We start from the raw sequence: 17,947 nt of genomic DNA on the forward strand, positions 1-17,947 counted from the left end.
GGAGAAAAAAAAATCAACTGAAACCTAAAACAAGCAAACAAAAAAGTAAACACACAAGTTCTCCATTTAAGTTTGAGGGTTTGGGGTTTTTTTTACTGTTTCTGTTTGCTGCGATTTAAACCCCGGCAGAGTTATTGTCTCTGTTGCTACTTTGTTTCTACATGTTGCTCCTTGAATTAGTGAGGAACAACCTACTACATTGTAACTTCCTCTTTAACTGGGGAATTCACCGCTTCCCGAAAAACGGTCCCTTAACCTGTGTACAGTTGGCTTTTAAAATAAACATTTAATTCTTTTTCTTTTAAAAATTATTTCAGGCATATGGCTCTGGTTGTGACATTGTTATTCTGGCAAATGACTTTGAATGTGTGCAGATTATTCCCGGTGCTAAACATGGAAACATCCAGGTCAGTTGTGTGGAGTGCTCCCAGCGACAAGGCAGGGTAAGGATTTAAATAAATCTGTTTAGAAATGTTTAAAATTTGAGAACTCTAAATTGAATAATTAAATGGTGACATAATACATTAAGGGAGTGAAGAGTTAGTTTCACAACAAAGATCACAATTTACTGATCTGGGGCTTTCTGAGTAACACCTGTTGTGTTAGTCTTATTATTTTAATTTATTAGTAATTGAGGGGAGTGGGTAGGGGAAGCAGGAGACACCTTGTAACAAAGGATTTTTTGCCTTTCCTGGACCTGCAATAGGAGGTGTCACAAAACGTGAACAGATGCATTGGTTACAGTACAGTATCAGAACTGGAATGGTACTGAAATGGGGGTTACTGTCTCCATTTTGTGTGCTTCCATCTAACTAAAGAAGAAATGGATAAACCGTTTATCTGTACATATGCAGACATATATGTGCATGTGTATGTGTGTCCTGCGAAGTATTGAATTTCAAATACTTACGGTTTAGAAGGGCTTTAACATGTTTAATGTGTTTAGAACTATGAGCTGTCATGACTGCATGTCCTCTCGATTTGCTATGTGTTTCAATTTACATCCCTAAACAGTGTTTGAGAGACAGGTTAGAAAGAGGAGAGAAAAAAAATTCTAGGAGTTCCAGTAATGCACTGAGCATATATTGTTTGTTAGTTGTCACTGCTAACTAGAATTATCTGGGTAAGAATTGGTACCAGTATTGAGGAAGTTCTATTGGAATTTTGGCAGATTTAGTTGGCAGAGCCCTTGAACTTCAGCAGTGCATTCCCCATAAGAGTGGGAGAGAGATTCCAGCTTCAGAGATGGTCCCTACAAGACCACCACAAACCCCTGGGTGGTTCTGCATTCAGGGTTCTGAACTCTGTTCTTTACTTTGGGACTAACTCTGTTGTTGCAACCTTCTCTCCCTTCCCCCTAAGGAAGAAATAAGATTTCGTAATAAATGCTGTGAAACTTTTGCATCATTTCTGTTTTGAGGAAACCAGATCCTTGGTGAGAAGGACTGAAACAGTTGTTCCTTTAAAAATCTTTTAAAGAAGAAAGAGATATTTTAAAGATAGTTAAAAGTACTTAAAGGATATGAGTATTAGGAACAAGCCCAGATAAATACCTAAGAAATACTATTTTGTATTTAGAGGTTTCTGTGAAATAAGTGGGTGAAAGAAACTGAGGGGTTCAGTGGCATATGTACTAAAATTTTTCTGTTAACTATTTATTTCCTCTCAAAATGTATTTGAATTTTAAAAATAGAATTGAATTTCTTTCTGATCCTTGTAGCTACTATTTAGTGATTGAGTGATACAAAATAGAATCTAGAGACACAGACACTAATAATTAATGCATTAGTTAGCTGTGAAGTACACAGAACATGAGCAGAAGCAGTGAAGGCATCAGCTTTCTCTTATGCATTAAGAGTAGTTGCCCTAGAAGAATATACCACATCTGACTGTGTTTGTGCCACTGAACGAGATGTCTGCCCTGTTTAGAGCTAAAATCTGAATGGTGGACTTCTTTGGGAGTGTATTTTTCTCAACTGCCTTAATAAAATAAAATATAACTATAATACAGTTAATTACATTTGTATTAATTTCACTTTTCAAGAACCCTGGCACACAGAAGAGGTGCTGGAAATACTTTAGCTATTTTGGAATACAAGGAGCACTTACTCCACTTGCCTCCTAACCTTACATTTTGAGTCTACAACTTTTATTTTTCCTTTTCTTTCCCCAGATTGCAGCGTCATATGGAAATGCTGTTTGCATTTTTGAACCACTTGGTATTAATTCTCATAAAAGAAACTGTGTAAGTATGTATTTCTTAATTTTAATTCTGTTTAGGCTCATAGAAGAGGCAAAAGTCTGTCTGCCAGTTATTTTTATTATATTATGTCGGCACACAGCAGAATAATGGATAAACAGTTTCCACCATTCATAATAAAACTGGATGGGTAGACTCTTCCACTCAATGGATTGAACTGTGGACTGCTCTCCTCCTAAGTTCCCAACATCTTGTTCTTGAGTCTCATACTAGAATGACATGGTGACGAGCTGGTATTTCTTATTTGAAGAGGTCGTTAAAGGTGCAGTACAGAAATACAACACAGGCTTCTTTAGTGTACCCAGACTTGTTTTAACAGCACAGCCATGGCCTGGCACTCGAGCATTAAGGATGTTCTCAAGCAGTTTTCACAATCTTTGTGGCATCTATACTGCCACCCCCCTTATGTTCTATGGTCACAGTAGTTCAAAGTAATCTACAGATTTGTTAGTATCTGGGGCAGATCCAGATCTGGTTTGCAGGGCACCCTCAGATGCATTTACATCTTACAAATCAATTTAAAGCATATTAAAACTAGATTTAGCAATCTACCACTGAATTCTTCTGCAACAGGCTTAATAGAAATTTCATATAGAAAGAAATAACAGTGTCTATTTTTTGCTGTTGATATGAGACTTAATCTTTGTTTTTATACTACAGCAGCTGAAGTGTCAGTGGCTAAAAACTGGACAATTCTTCCTCAGTTCTATGACTTACAACTTGGCCTGGGATCCTCAAGGTAATGCACCATTTGTGAAGTATCTGGTCAACATTTGTAGTTAGGATGGCTTAAACACAAAATACTTTTAATGTAATAAAGTGAGAGCTTGAATATGCAGATTTTAAATTACCTCTTTTCAGGCAGTGTTGCATAAAATATGAGGCTACAGTTAGAATTTGTTAAGATGCCGTGCCAAGTGTTTGAGTCTCTTATGTAAGATCTTAATTTGAGAATCACAGTGTTTTTAACTGACTTAAAATATCACTAATAATAATTTAAATAGAATTTTAGCACAATTAAAGTCAACAGTGTATCTAGACATGGATCTTTACATGTCTCTGTATTTATTTGAGATGTGAATAGCTATTAAGTGTCTGCAATATTTATTAGTAAATACAATGCTATGATTCAAAGTCACCAAAAAAACCTTGCTATTCTTTCTTAAAAGATACTATAAATTCAAAATGTTTTAATAAAATCAGCTGTGTGATACAATGGAGTACCCTATCATATTTAAAATGGATTCAAGTTTAGCTTTCAACCTGTTCTGGATAATTCACAACAAAAATATGATGAAAGGCTTAATCTTTCAATATACCTTCATCATCTGGGTTCCATAGCTTTGGTATCACTCCCTTTCAGGTAACAGGTTATTGACAGCAACAGACTTTTTGCAATTGTGGGCCCCTCCATCTGATGACATTCTAGAGGAAGATGAAGATGATGATGCCAACAATCAGATCAAGGATGATAAAGTTCTCCCAGTTCTAAATGACTGGAAATGTGTCTGGCAGTGCAAGTGAGATAATTTTTGTTTTAAGACAAATTGCAATGCTACCTCACCTATATTTTAAAATGTGCTTTTAAATACCAAAAAAATTCAAACAATATAAATTATTTAAAAAAAAAAAAAAAAAAAAAAAAAAAAAAAAGAAAAAAACTTCACTCCTGTTGGATCTAACCGATTTTTTGAGCTGTCTTTTCAATAAAGCATGAAGATACTTTTATGCTCCTGCTATTCAAAAAGTATGCTTAAAGAAACAACTATTAAATACCCTATCTAATTCTTAGTTAATTTAACATTAAATTTAAATAATGAACAGTAACACTGAATCAACTGAATACTGATGGAGTAATATTTTAGAATAAACAGACCTTACTTAAGTTTCTCTTGTGTTCTATAGGACTGCAACATCAGTACATTTGATGTCATGGTCTCCTGACGGTGAATATTTTGCAACAGCTGGGAAGGTATGGGCTAAAAAGAATAATTGAATTTTTGCAGTGTTTTTCATTTGTTTGACAAAAGCCATTTATATGAATAGTCCTGGACTATACCTTCTATTGCAGGCTTAGCAAAGGTAAATTATGATCTTGTGTAATGCTGTATTTTTATGTAATTCCATGAATTTCAGCAACAACAAATTCGGTTTATCTATGTATTCTTACTGAATATATATATGACAGTGATACAGGCTTGTATGTTTATATATAAATGTGTTACATATATGTATTGTTATATATGTATTTGATTTCTTTTAGATGAAGTATACTTAGATGAATTTTCAGATATACATAAACAATTTTTTCTTCTTCTGTTGAAAGTAATGAGATCTTTATGATAGAACACATACATATTTAAACTAGTATAATATGCTTATGTCTAGATTAATTAGAGGTTTTTATTTAATGAATTCTGGATTCAGCTATCAATTCTATTTCAGTTTGCAACACTTTTTGTCAAATCACGATTCAAGCTAAGTTTTCAATTAATAAACCTCTTTAATGTCACCCTCTCATTTGAATGATTTCTTTTGGTTTACAACTTTTAATAGGTAGGCATTTTCAGCTTGCACTTACTGTTAGTTAAACAGTGAGATGAATTTTAGTTTTGAGGCAAGTTTTCAGGTATAATGCCAGAACAGCAGTTTGCTTATTACTTGAGATTTTATTTTTGTTGCATTTTTAATTATAGCTACCTAACCCCCTGTTTTTTTTATTGTTTTACTTAGGATGACTGCCTCTTAAAGGTTTGGTATCCTATGACTGGTTGGAAGTCATCTCTCCTGCCCCAAGAGAATGAAGAAAAGAAAAAATGCTCAGATGATGTGCAGTTTTCCTTTGTTTATTTGGCTCATCCCCGAGCAGTGACAGGATTTTCCTGGCGGAACATCAGCAAGTACATGCCCAGGTTTGAAAGCTGCCTTTTTTCAAAAAGCAAGCAAGCCTTTGATCAAGGTTTTTTAACATTCTGGTTAATGTTTTGCCATCAAGAGCATGATTTCTCTTCTTATACTTTCAAGAAACAAAACATACCAACGTGTTCCCAATAAACTTCTGTATCACCAAGTTTAATAACAATAGTCATGTTAACCTTCAGTTAGGGGAGAAGTAGAAATTTAGATAAACAGCAACTACTAAATTCTTGTGCACTCCCCTAATTTCTGCTGTGTCTCTGTAGCTAATTGAGTTACCCAGGCAGTAATTTTGCTGTCTGTGCCATCAGGGGGTTGGTCTGTAATGTGTTACTCACGTCATGCCTGGATGGCATCTGCCGGCTGTGGGCAGAGACGCTGTTACCCGAAGATACTCTCCTGGGGGAGCAGATCTGTGAAACCACCACTTCCAGCATCAGCAGCACCATCTCTCAGTCTGGAAAGCAAAAGGACACTATACAACATGCACTAGAGGTACACATAAATACTTCATCAAATTTTTATTTCATGATTCTTAAAACTTTAAATATTTAAGGATATAAAGCACTGAGAATGTATGTTATGTAGTCCCAATATGCAGAATAGCCTAACTGAATAGCCTGAATTATTTCATATCAGGTTTTGAAGTCTATTACTAAGCACTGAAAAAGTCAGAGACTGCAACTCTGCACCATGTTTTTAAAACTCAATGTATTTTTTCTATAGTTAACTAACAGTGATGGGAAGAGACAATGTTTAATGTGGAATAGTAGTTTTGTTCTGATTGGGTCTGAAAGTCTGCAGTTACAGAGACGATGAATAGTGAATAAACTCTTATAATTTTTAGTTATTTGATAATTCTGTTTCAATGACAGTCTGATTTTCTTAGTGAGTCTGTTAAGTTTACAGTAAGAGAAAGCTACTCCTTAGGTACTTAAGGTTGACCTTAACAAGCACCTTTTTCCCCAGGAGAAAGTGAATACCAGAGATCATCTGCAGCCATAAATACCTATGTGAGAATGTTTCAATTCAGCTGTGTGGGATGTGTGAGAGTGTCTGAGATAAAAGAGCAGGAAACATCTGTTCTGCCATTTAGCTGTGTGATTTGTCAGTCTCCTAATCAGTGGCTGCATAGTTGATCCTTCTTGTACACGGAAGAAACATAAATACTCAGGTGTGTTTAATAAAGATGATCCTGCTAGATGACAAAGTGGTGGTCCATTATCCTCAATCACTACACCATCAATATAAAACCAAGGAAAGATAAGAAGACAAAAAAACACCTCACCACTCACTTGTAGACTATTACAATCAGACCAGGTTTTTACTTCTTAAATGCCATGGCCATCAATAAATATGGAGCTTGAGACCAATTATACTTTGGGCTATTTAATCAGTTGTTCGCTTTACATGCTCTCAGAAATTTTCAGTCGTACAAAAATGATTCATTATAAAATTGTATTACAAAAGTTGATGCTTTTAGATTGTTTTGATCTTGTTCATGAATGTCATGTGAAGTGCTGTATATTTTTGTGGTGTTGTTGAGTAGATATTAGAGGAACTTTTAGAAGACTGTTAGAAGAACTTTACTTTTGGGTAGGTCTGATGTACATAAGTGTTAATAATCTATGTTGAAACCTATTTAAAATAATTGTTTTGAAATTAGTCTTCATTTCTTTGATAGAAAGAAATTATGGACTTTATATAAGTGTAACTTTTTACCTTAGAGTGGTTTTGGTATTTATTAATTTATTTTTATAACCACAACAGACAATTCATCATTTGAAAAATATGAGAAAAGGACAAAGGAGATCTTCAGTTCTTGTTACCCACACGGATGTACTGCCAGATCAGCAGGGCACTCATGAAGTTCAGCGTCACATTTCTCATCAAGCAAATGCACTTGGTCACTTCCACATAGCAGCAAGCATCAACCCTAATACAGGTGAAATACAGCCATTTATTAGACTGCAATCATGTATTTGCACAGCATGAGAAAAAGAAAGGAGCTGAGATGCTCGTTCTTTGCTTTGCCGAATCAAATGGAGGGAACTTGGAGGAAGTCTGTTATTTGGCATAGACTTATTTAAGACAAATGAAGCTGAATTTATTCTGAATACCTTCAGCACCTTTATGAGCAAATTAAATTCATCTTTGCAGATCAGAAGGCAAAGAAGCATAAATTCCCAGTCTGATTGGTGTTTGTTTTTTGGGTTTGGGTGGCCATGATATATGATGAATAGAGTAATTGGATCCTACAGAGTACAGTGATTGAAAAAGAGCTGTATCAGAGTCTTTTGGTGGGAAACCAGCTGCTTTTTGCAGAATAATGAAGAATATTTTTAAAGAAGGAAAAGATTAAAGAGCAGTGACGTGCTTTACTTTACCTAAAATCCATACACAAATGCCAACACTGCAACATATGAAACCAAGCAGTTAGAACCATTCACATAAGAATAAATTTTCATGTTAATTTATTTGCCTTAAAATATCTTTACTGTTTTCATTACAGTTGGATGTAAAATCTTGATCTTTACGTTTTCAATCTTGCAGGCACAAATTATGTTATACCTAAAATAAGTTAAATGTGTGTGTGTGTACATACATATATGAATAAAAAAATGAGTGGTTAATATATAGCTTTAATTCCTAGTTTTTTATTTGTTTAAAAATGTCCACAGATATTCCTTCGGTGTTGGCTGGAACCGCTTTTAATACAGATGAGGGAAGCAGTGGCTTCGTTGTCCACTGGCTGAATAATAAAGAATTTCATTTTACATCCTCTATTGAAGTATTCATGCAGCATCTAAGACAAATTTCAGAACAACAACTAGAGCAAGATTTTGATATTGAAGCAGAAGAGGAAGAAGAAACTGAAGAAAAAGAGAAAGGCTTACATATGAAGTTAGATCATGGTTAGTAATCTGGTTAGTTCTGATCAGCTAGTACTACTAGCAGATTAAAAACTACTGTGTTTTGAGTGGAAACTGATGGGGAAATCTTTGCATAAAATGGCACGTTTCTGTTGCAGATTTGTCTATAGACAGAGAGTCGGAGACAGGAACTGGTACAGGCTCTTCAGAACATGAAGATGGAGAAAGAGAGGGAAGCCCCAAAACATCTCTGCTAGCAGGCCCACGGCTGCCTCTTCCCACAGTTTTGTTAGACCGGAAAATCGACTTGCTCCTAACGGAATGGAACAAGAATCCAGATATGCTTTTTACTATCCATCCTGTTGATGGTACCTTTCTGGTGTGGCATGTGAAGTATTTAGATGAATACACTCCAGGCATTTTTCGACAAGTTCAGGTATGGTATATTTGGAATGGTTTTATTATTTTTATTTTAACATACATTGTCCTTTGCTTTAGAGCCGAACATCAGTATGAGTTTAATTTTAAGTACTTCCTGTAAGACAGCTAGCATTTATTCAGGCTGAAGCTGAGTTCATATAGTCTGATTTTTTTCCTTTTTTTTTTCTTTTCAGGTTTCATTTTCTTCTAGGATTCCTGTTGCATTTCCATCTGGAGATGCTAGTTCCCTTAGCAAAAATATTATGATGTATGCCTGCCCTGTCTTTGTAAAAGACAGCAGCAGTCCTGCACAGCAGAAAACAATGGGCTTTCCAGATAATACTCTAGCAAATAAAGGACCAAGCTTTACCCAGGACAGTGCAAATGTGAATATAATTTCTCCTGTGGTAATGATGATTTCCAAGCATATAGATGGCTCTCTAAACCAGTGGGCAGTTACTTTTGCTGATAAATCAGCTTTCACTACTGTGCTAACTGTATCCCATAAGTTCAGGTACTGTGGGCACCGCTTTCACCTCAATGATCTGGCCTGCCATTCTGTTTTACCATTGCTGCTGACGTCTTCTCATCACAATGCTCTGTTAACTCCTGAGTCAGACCCTTCCTGGGACTCCGACAGGATAAACAGGATGATGGATCCTCTTAAACAGAAGAGAGGTTCTTCTAAGCAGCAACTTAAAAATGCAGCAACCCGTACATTCCATGACCCCAATGCAATTTATAGTGAGCTGATTCTGTGGCGAGTGGACCCCATAGGACCTTTATCCTACACGGGAGGAGTGTCTGAGTTGGCTCGAATTAACTCCCTTCACACCTCCGCTTTCTCTAATGTAGCCTGGCTTCCAACACTAATTCCCAGCTATTGCCTTGGTGAGTATACCTGGCGTGTTTCCATGAAGAGATAACACTGTGAGTTATGGAATTAATTTGTTAAAATAAATTACTGTTTTATTTGTTGCATATTTACATTAACTTTTCGAATGTTTCCTTTTACTGTGCAAATTGAGCATTTTTATTTCGTTTGTGGCTAAGCTACTGCAGAACACTTGCTGTGGTCTGAGTGTGTCTGCAGTCGCTGTGGATCAGCTGACACTCAGGAACTCCTTTGTGTGAGTAAGCACTCCTTGCTCCCACAGAGAACAAGATGCTGCCTTTCCCCAGCGCTTCAGGCAGCTTCCTTGAGTGCTCTCTGCAGTGATGTGGTTTGCAAATGCAGGTGTGCTGATGGCTTAGGGTCCTGGCCACGTGCAGCTGCAGGGGCAGTGGGTTGGACAGAACTAGTGTTTCGACCACCTGAACATCAGAATTATTGGGGAAGATTTCCAGCCAGAACTGGCATTATCAAATTCCTTTAACATGCTGCCTAAAGACTGCTTAGGAGGTCCTGAAACAATACTGAAGCTCTTTGGATCACCAGAAGCTTACAAAAGCCCAGTTGGAACCCAGCATCCAGGATACTTATAAGTAGACTACATTAACTTTACGGAACTGCAAACATCACTTTTTCAGACATCATACTGTACATCTGATGTGTGATGCCCTTGACCAATTCTTCAGGTTTTGTTTTTTAATTTTAGGGCTTTCCATTGCATTTAAGTAAGCTAGTTATGCAAATGTTACCCTATCCAGCCACACAGATACTCATTTTCTAATTATCACAAAGATGCTGTTATAGTAGTTGTCATCTTTGTATACAGTACTAAAAGCCGTTTGTGCTGTGGGTGTAACATTAAATTTTATACTAATGCCAGGTTATAAATACATAATTATTTAATTTAAAATAAAACAAATTCATTTTCTCTGCTTACACAGAAACATTCTGGGCTGTCTGTATCCCACAAAGTGTTCTAAACACAAATAATGAGCTGCATTCTTGTAGTTTAGAGGAAAATGTATATCAGAAAAGAACATCTCACGGGAAGCCTATTGTACATACTGTTGAGAAGCAAAAAAAGACACTCTTACAAATTTTCATATTTTATTCAGAACTGTAGACAGATCTATTTCTCCCTCCACTTTTATATCTGCAGTTTTGACTGCAGGGCAGAAGGGAATATTCATAGAGGTTAATTTTATGCAAAGAGCCTAGAGTCCGTAAACAAGGAAGAAAGCTATGGCTGAATAGTTTCTCCTTAGACTCCTACCCTGAATTGTCTATGACAACCTTTGGAATCTGGAGTTGGCTCTTCCAAGCAATGCCCTGGAGGTGACAGTGAATCAAACATCACCAGAGTAAGGGATGGCAACGTTCCCTTAGGTGTACTACAGACTGGGGCTTTCTGAATAGTGTTTGTAAACATACGGGAGTTCAACTTAGATTATTGAACCTTTTCCAGGAGGTCCAGTTACATTCATGAACAGAAAGGGAATTATTTCAAAGTTCAAATGATGTTGTATTAATGCACACAATTGCTTAGGTTTTTTGCTTTAATGCTTCATGAAAATTCTGTTTGAAGCCTGTTCATATACTGAGGATTGTAAGAGACTACCTGTCTTTGTTCTCTTGTATTATTTTGTGTCTCCTATTAGGTACCTACTGCAACTCTGCTAGTGCTTGCTTTGTTGCATCAGATGGCAAAAACCTGAGGCTCTATCAAGCTGTTGTAGATGCACGAAAACTTCTGGATGAACTATCTGACCCTGAATCTTCTGTAAGTTTTATGTAGCAATGGTTTGGTTTGAAACTGTTAAAATGTAACTCACTTTTTTCCCCCTTCCAGAGCTTTGTCTTACTTTAGTTCTGTGTGATTTTTTTGGCATGGATTTTATGCATTACATCATGCATAGATGCATGTTTTGCAGCTGTCTGTAAGCATTAGCAGAAAAAATGCAGCTATTTAGTAGTAGCTATTTAGCTACTACTAAAAGTGTCTGCACTTAACCAAAATTTCCCATTCAAGTTTCCCCAACCTGTGGCAGGTGGGAAAAGAAAAACCAGGATTTTTTAGTTTGTCCTTTCAGATATGGGAAGTCCAAGAGCAAGAGGGAAGGTGAAAAGAGAAGAGCAAGGCTGAGATGTATCCACCTAAGTTACATCTTTGTATGTGGAAGGGCAGAGATGGTGGGGTAGAAGGGAATCAGCTAAGGGTCATATTAGCTTTCTTTTTTTTCAATAACCAATTATTTCATTCTTTTTCATCGTTCATTTCTGTGACTTTAGGAAAAGTAAAGCCTGACCTTGTACTGTTATTGTATGAAGGAACACATCTTTATTTTTTTTCCTTTCTTCTGTTATTTTATAAACCATCCTGCAAGACAGGGACTGTCAGTATTCAGATCAGTCTGAAGAATCTGTCCTAGGAGCAATGACTATGAACATTCCAGCAAAAATCAATCGAGCTTTCAGCTTATATATAAGCTGTACTGATGATGTTTTCTACATGTTGTAACAAAACCCGAAGCTTGAAAAAGAAGTGAAATTGTATGTTGTTTCTCATTGCACAGATACATTATGTGGTGTTATACAAGGATAAATCCTTAAATTAGCAATATTTATCTTCCATAAAACGTGGTGTTTCATCCCCGTGAAGAGCTACTGACTCACAACAGTGCACATGCTTTGATAAACATATTATTCATGAGTGTCAAAGTGACAACTGCAAGAACTCTGTTATGGTTTGTGCCAACAGGAAAAATTGAAGCATCAGTTTATCATAAGCAACTGCAATTTTCTTCTGTCTGGAGGAAAAATATACTAATTCTGCCCATTTTTCTCTGTTTCAGAAACTGATTGGGGAGGTGTTTAATATTGTGAGCCAACAATCTACTGCTCGACCAGGATGTATCATTGAGCTCGATGCAATAACTAACAAAGTAAATAAATGGTCAACTCTTTAAGGGTATAGCATAAGGATGTTTAATAACTGTTTGTTAATTAGCCAGATCTGTTGAAAAGAGGTGAAAGATATGACATCTCTCTATGGTGACAATGACTGCCTTGAATTTTTGTGAATATTGAGATACCTTGAGCATTTTATTAAGCCAACTTTGTTAGCTGCTAAGAGCTCAAAGCTTAGAGTAAAGCTATATTTTCTAAGCATAATTATTGAAGAAAACAAAACTTTGCTAAAGAAAGGCTTCCATGGTATCATAATTTAAAGGAAATAATTACAATCCCCTCAAACCCAAACAAACAAAAATAACTTTTAAAAGCCCAAACCTAAAAACTTGATTTAATGATCCAAAATATAAGAGCGATAGCCAGGTATGACTTCAAGCTTTTTGTGTTTGTATTGTAAAATAAATGTATTAATTAACACAGCTATACTTCTCAATCAATGAGCACGTAGGATAATTAAACCTTCTTACTCAGTTATTTTGATGATATATGCTCCAGTGTATATATGTTTTCTGTTAGCAGCCTGTGAAAGCAGTGAGTTTTACTAATTTTAATTAGAAAATGGTGGAGTTTTGACATGGATAAATAAGTATGTCTTCATTGTCAATAATTTCCATGTATTTTATGTGTCAATAGCGTAGAATCTTCAAATTTAAGTTCAGATTTACAAAACATTTTCTGAGAATTTTTGTAAGTGAGTGCAGGAAATATCATCTTGTTTCTCTGGGAAAAAAAGGTGTTTTGCAGCATAACTTTGCCATTACTGTATTTTGGGGATGTATTTTTTTTTACCAGCAGGGAAGGATTTACCATGAGCAGCCTTTTCTGTAGTGAAGTAGAGTTACTGCAAAGAAATATGTTGCTCTCAGAGAAGACAGATGTTAAGATATCTGAGTGAAGGAAAATGTGCAATTTGTTCCCTTTTTCAGATTTCTCAAGCAATTCACTGCAGACATTTCTTCCTGCTGAAGCGGGATGGAAGTCTGAGACTTTTTACTGCTGTTATTTATTCAAGATCAAACAAATAAAAGTGAATAAGATGCTAATTCATTTGTCAATAACTGCAGAAAAAGTATTATTACAGAATTTGTCTTTCCTGGCAGATTTCAGTGAAATTATTTCAATATACAAATGATGAGTTTTAGAACATGCTGTTCTTAATATGAAAGGAAAATATTCGAGTTCTCTGATGATCATTTTAAACTTTATAAAAGAAAGTGTTCCTCATCTAGATTGCACAGAGAATATAATTGCATTAACACCAAATTTTGCTGTACTATTCTGGAAGCATAACAATTGCTCAATGTTTCAGTGTGGCTCAAACACACAATTGCTTCATGTCTTCCAAGAAGACTTCATTTTGGGATACAAACCACATAAGGAAGATGTGGAAGGAAAGGAAACTGAGATATTTTTCCAGCCATCGCAAGGTATAGCATAAACTATAACTAATATGAATAAATTAGTACCAAAACTGTTCTTCAGGAATACTAAAATCTAGCTGGCATGTGGTAATTTACTTTTAAATGAGAACCTGTAAAATTCAGTGAAATGGTTGTTATGTATTGTTCATATTAATTGTTGCTATATAGTGTTAAACAAAGACATTCTAATTGCTTAGAGTGAAACAACTTATATGACAAAGTACATTTTTAAAAGTGCCTACATTGTATATAAAAATGTGAAGAGAACAGAAGTACATTTTCTGCATCAATAGGAAGTTGCTGGTGATGATATCAATATATCTGCCTTTCAAGTTAATACAATGGAAAGTCACTGAGCAGTTTGGTAATAGACATAAAACTTCAAAAGAAAAGTAAGAAATAGGCAGATAGAAGAGTCTTTATAATCTGGCAAAATAGTTCAAACTGAATGGGAAGGTAGATATCTAATAAATTTGCCATAAATACTCAGATTGTCTGTGTATCGGTATCTATTAAAATTAGATAGGAATTCTATTACTGTATTTTAAAGGAATTTTAATTCTTCTGTTGCCATGAGCAATCAAAATGTCAATTAATATGCTACTGTTTCAATATTTTGTTTTATAATCTAACCATTTATTTCAAAGATGAAAATGGAGGGTTTTGTTGTCAATAGTTTTTAGAGAATCTTGTGCTATGGAAAAATTATTTAGGTTGAATATCAATTTCATGACCCTATATAAATATATATGTTTATATATTATATACATAATATGTAAATTACAGGGTATCGTCCACCACCTTTCTCGGAGAAGTTCTACCTGGTAGTAATTGAAAAAGACAGCAGTGGCTGTTCTGTTCTTCAAATGTGGCATCTTCATCTCAAATCTGTGCAAGCCTGTTTAGGTGAGTGAGTAATTGTAATTTTCTTAGAGAGAGACATTTCTATCATATTACTTAAGATAAAACAAACTTTGGTGGTTTATTATAAAACAAACTTTGGTGGTTTATTATAAAACAAATTGTGTCACCATTGCCAAGCAGGAGCCTAAAAATCAAGGATTTTCAGAATAATATATCAATGTAATAGAAGTAATGAAATTCTTTACAAACATTGGTTGCATTCTATACTAATAACAATATAAAAATGTGTTGATGGGGGTGGATAATGTACTTAAGTAGTGGCTTCTTTATTTCAAGCTATCAATATTTCAGAATGTTATGGATGTCTTAAATGAATAGTCACAGCATGCAATAAAACTGACACAGCCTGCACACATCATATAATTATTTTGTGTGCAGCTTGAGCTCTTGTAAAAACAAATAAATTTGATTATCAGATATTCAGGTCTTGTCCTTACAAATGATTTTTAACACTGCTGTCATTTCTTTTATACAGCAAAACCAACTGAAGCATCCTCTGCAGATAATAAGCTAAGTGTACCTGAGCAGAAGACTGTGGATTCTTCTCCAGATGTATCACCTGGTATAAGTCCCATACCACGATCTTCATCAATTGCTAACCTTCAGACAGCCAGTAAACTCATTCTGAGCTCCAGACTTGTGTATAGCCAACCCCTGGATCTTCCTGTTGGTGTGGAAGTAGTAAGAGCAACTCCTTCAGCAGGTAACTTCAGCAATTTTTCCTATCCAGTTGGTCCACTGATATAGCTCTTAGTTTATAGAACTGTATCTCCCCAGCCTGTAAGATTGTGATTTACTGATACAGGAAACACAGGACTGAAAAGGTGTTTTCAAATCATCGGGTGGTGTCATGTTACTCTTCTGTAAATGTATCGAGTCCCCACAGGAAAGCTGTTCCTGAAACTTACTGCTCTTATAGTTGAAAATGTAATTTTTATTCTGTTAATTTCTACCCACTTGCTTATTTGTCAGCATTCCATGTTTGGTATATAGTGGATTTTTTTACCTGATTCACTTACACCTTCTTCTGTTTGTCTGTCTCTCCTGTTGTTATTTTATTCCCTTTCCCTCTTAGGTTTCCTTTTGATAGGCTATATGAGCCTAATCTTGACTTCCTTAATCTCATCTGAGTAAGGTTTTGTATTGCTCTCATTATTCTAAGAGCCCATCTCTGAATTAGTTCAGTACCAGTTTATCTTCTTCGAACAGTGACCAGAAATGCAGGTAATAGGTATTGTTCAAGCTGCAAAACTTTTACCAGCTCTGATATTATTTGCCCTTATCCAAGTCCAAATTAAAAAAAAATGGCACCAGGTTGTAAAGCTCTCTAGCAGTAGGTAGACAGTGTTATGTCTGCCTTAATCATATAGGCATTCTACTATCTATTACTAAAAGTAAATATGTTTGTTCTGATTTCAGGACACTTGAGTTCCTCATCAATATACCCCGTCTGCCTCGCACCTTATTTGATAGTAACGTCCTGTTCAGACAACAGAGTGCGGTTCTGGAGATGCACTGTAGAGACAGACATGAACAGCAAAACTGAGGAGAAGGAGACATACCACTGGAGAAAATGGCCTTTAATGAATGATGAAGGGGAAGACAACAGCAGTACAGTGAGCATAGTAGGAAGGCCAGTTGCTGTTAGCTGTTCTTACACAGGACGTCTTGCAGTAGCATACAAACAACCCATACAGCATAATGGGTTTGTTTCCAAAGAATTTTCCATGCATGTTTGTATACTTGAATGTGAGTCTACTGGAGGATCAGAGTGGGTTTTGGAACAGACAATTCATCTGGATGATTTAGTTAAGGTTGGAAGTGTACTTGACTCAAGGATCAGCGTGGATAGTAATTTATTTGTTTACAGTAAGTCAGATGCTTTTTTGAATAAGGACAAATACCTGGTGCCCAGTATCAAGCATTTGGTGCATTTGGACTGGGTTTCAAAAGAAGATGGTTCACATATACTGACAGTTGGAGTGGGTGCCAACATCTTCATGTACGGCAGGCTTTCTGGGATTGTAACAGATCAAACCAGCAGCAAAGAGGGAGTAGCTGTCATCACCCTGCCACTGGGAGGGAGCATAAAACAAGGTGTGAAGTCAAAGTGGGTGTTGCTGAGATCCATTGATTTGGTTTCATCCGTGGATGGCACTCCTTCCCTGCCTGTGTCTCTGTCCTGGGTGAGGGATGGAATACTGGTGGTGGGAATGGACTGTGAGATGCACGTCTATGCGCAGTGGAAACACGCGGTCAAGTTTGGCAATGGAGAAAGCGATGTCTTCACTTCTGAAGACGCAACCACACAAGATCCATTCAAAACAAGTGCAGTAGGGAAGAAGACCAGTGTAATTGATGGGGCAGGTATCGTGGATGATGTTTTTGGCACTCCAACTGTAATTCAGGATGGGGGCCTCTTTGAAGCTGCTCATGTTCTTTCACCTACTCTACCCCAGTATCATCCAACCCAGTTGTTAGAACTGATGGACCTGGGTAAAGTTCGCCGAGCCAAAGCCATTCTGTCGCATTTAGTTAAGTGCATTGCAGGAGAAGTTGCAATAGTCAAAGACACAGAAGCTGGAGAAGGGACTGGCCCTAAACGCCATCTTTCTCGCACCATCAGTGTGAGTGGCAGTACTGCCAAGGACACCATCACTGCTGGGAAAGATGGTACCCGAGACTACACAGAGATAGACTCAATTCCCCCACTGCCACTGTATGCACTGCTTGCTGCAGATCAGGATGCAACCTATGTTGCTGAAGAAACTTCTAAAATACCTCAGGGCTCTGAAGACCATACAAAGAGAAAAACAGAGGATCAGTACTCGGATCTGTTCCAGATTCAATCTGTTACAACTGAAGACTTTATAGATTTTGAGCCTGAAAAAAGGGAGAGTAAATCCAAAGTTATTAATCTGTCACAGTATGGGCCAACTTACTTTGGCCGAGAACACGCCAGTGTCCTTTCAAGCCACCTGATGCACTCAAGTCTGCCAGGCCTCACGCGACTGGAGCAGATGTTCCTTGTGGCCTTGGCAGACACTGTGGCCACGACAAGCACTGAACTAGATGAGAACAGAGATAAGAATTACTCAGGTTAGTAACTGACATGTTATTGAATTGATGTTCTTGTTCTTCTCAGCAAAGGTAAACATATTCCTTGGGCATTTTGGGATAACAAAGCTGAAAGCTGGCATCACTTATTCAGGTTAGATACAGTAGGAAAGAAAAACAGATATAAGTAATAAATAACTCATAGTTCAGGTTC

General features: G+C 36.5%; 1 protein-coding gene across 1 annotated transcript in view; it reads left to right on the forward strand.

Moving 5' to 3' along the window:
• Positions 1 to 17,947, forward strand: part of DMXL2 (Dmx like 2) — a 48,070-nt gene that overhangs the window by 7,790 nt on the left and 22,333 nt on the right. The window contains exons 2-18 of the mRNA XM_066328433.1: positions 318 to 443; positions 2,174 to 2,245; positions 2,921 to 2,999; positions 3,624 to 3,780; positions 4,166 to 4,232; positions 4,994 to 5,172; positions 5,488 to 5,671; positions 6,947 to 7,121; positions 7,858 to 8,091; positions 8,208 to 8,485; positions 8,664 to 9,360; positions 11,020 to 11,141; positions 12,214 to 12,303; positions 13,641 to 13,758; positions 14,539 to 14,658; positions 15,152 to 15,379; positions 16,096 to 17,775. Of these exons, the coding sequence (XP_066184530.1) occupies positions 318 to 443; positions 2,174 to 2,245; positions 2,921 to 2,999; positions 3,624 to 3,780; positions 4,166 to 4,232; positions 4,994 to 5,172; positions 5,488 to 5,671; positions 6,947 to 7,121; positions 7,858 to 8,091; positions 8,208 to 8,485; positions 8,664 to 9,360; positions 11,020 to 11,141; positions 12,214 to 12,303; positions 13,641 to 13,758; positions 14,539 to 14,658; positions 15,152 to 15,379; positions 16,096 to 17,775 (4,606 nt within the window). The remainder of the gene's footprint in view (positions 1 to 317; positions 444 to 2,173; positions 2,246 to 2,920; positions 3,000 to 3,623; positions 3,781 to 4,165; positions 4,233 to 4,993; positions 5,173 to 5,487; positions 5,672 to 6,946; positions 7,122 to 7,857; positions 8,092 to 8,207; positions 8,486 to 8,663; positions 9,361 to 11,019; positions 11,142 to 12,213; positions 12,304 to 13,640; positions 13,759 to 14,538; positions 14,659 to 15,151; positions 15,380 to 16,095; positions 17,776 to 17,947) is intronic.

This window comes from Sylvia atricapilla, chromosome 13, assembly GCF_009819655.1.
Source record: "Sylvia atricapilla isolate bSylAtr1 chromosome 13, bSylAtr1.pri, whole genome shotgun sequence".
In the NCBI taxonomy this organism is placed as follows: Eukaryota; Metazoa; Chordata; class Aves; order Passeriformes; family Sylviidae; genus Sylvia; species Sylvia atricapilla.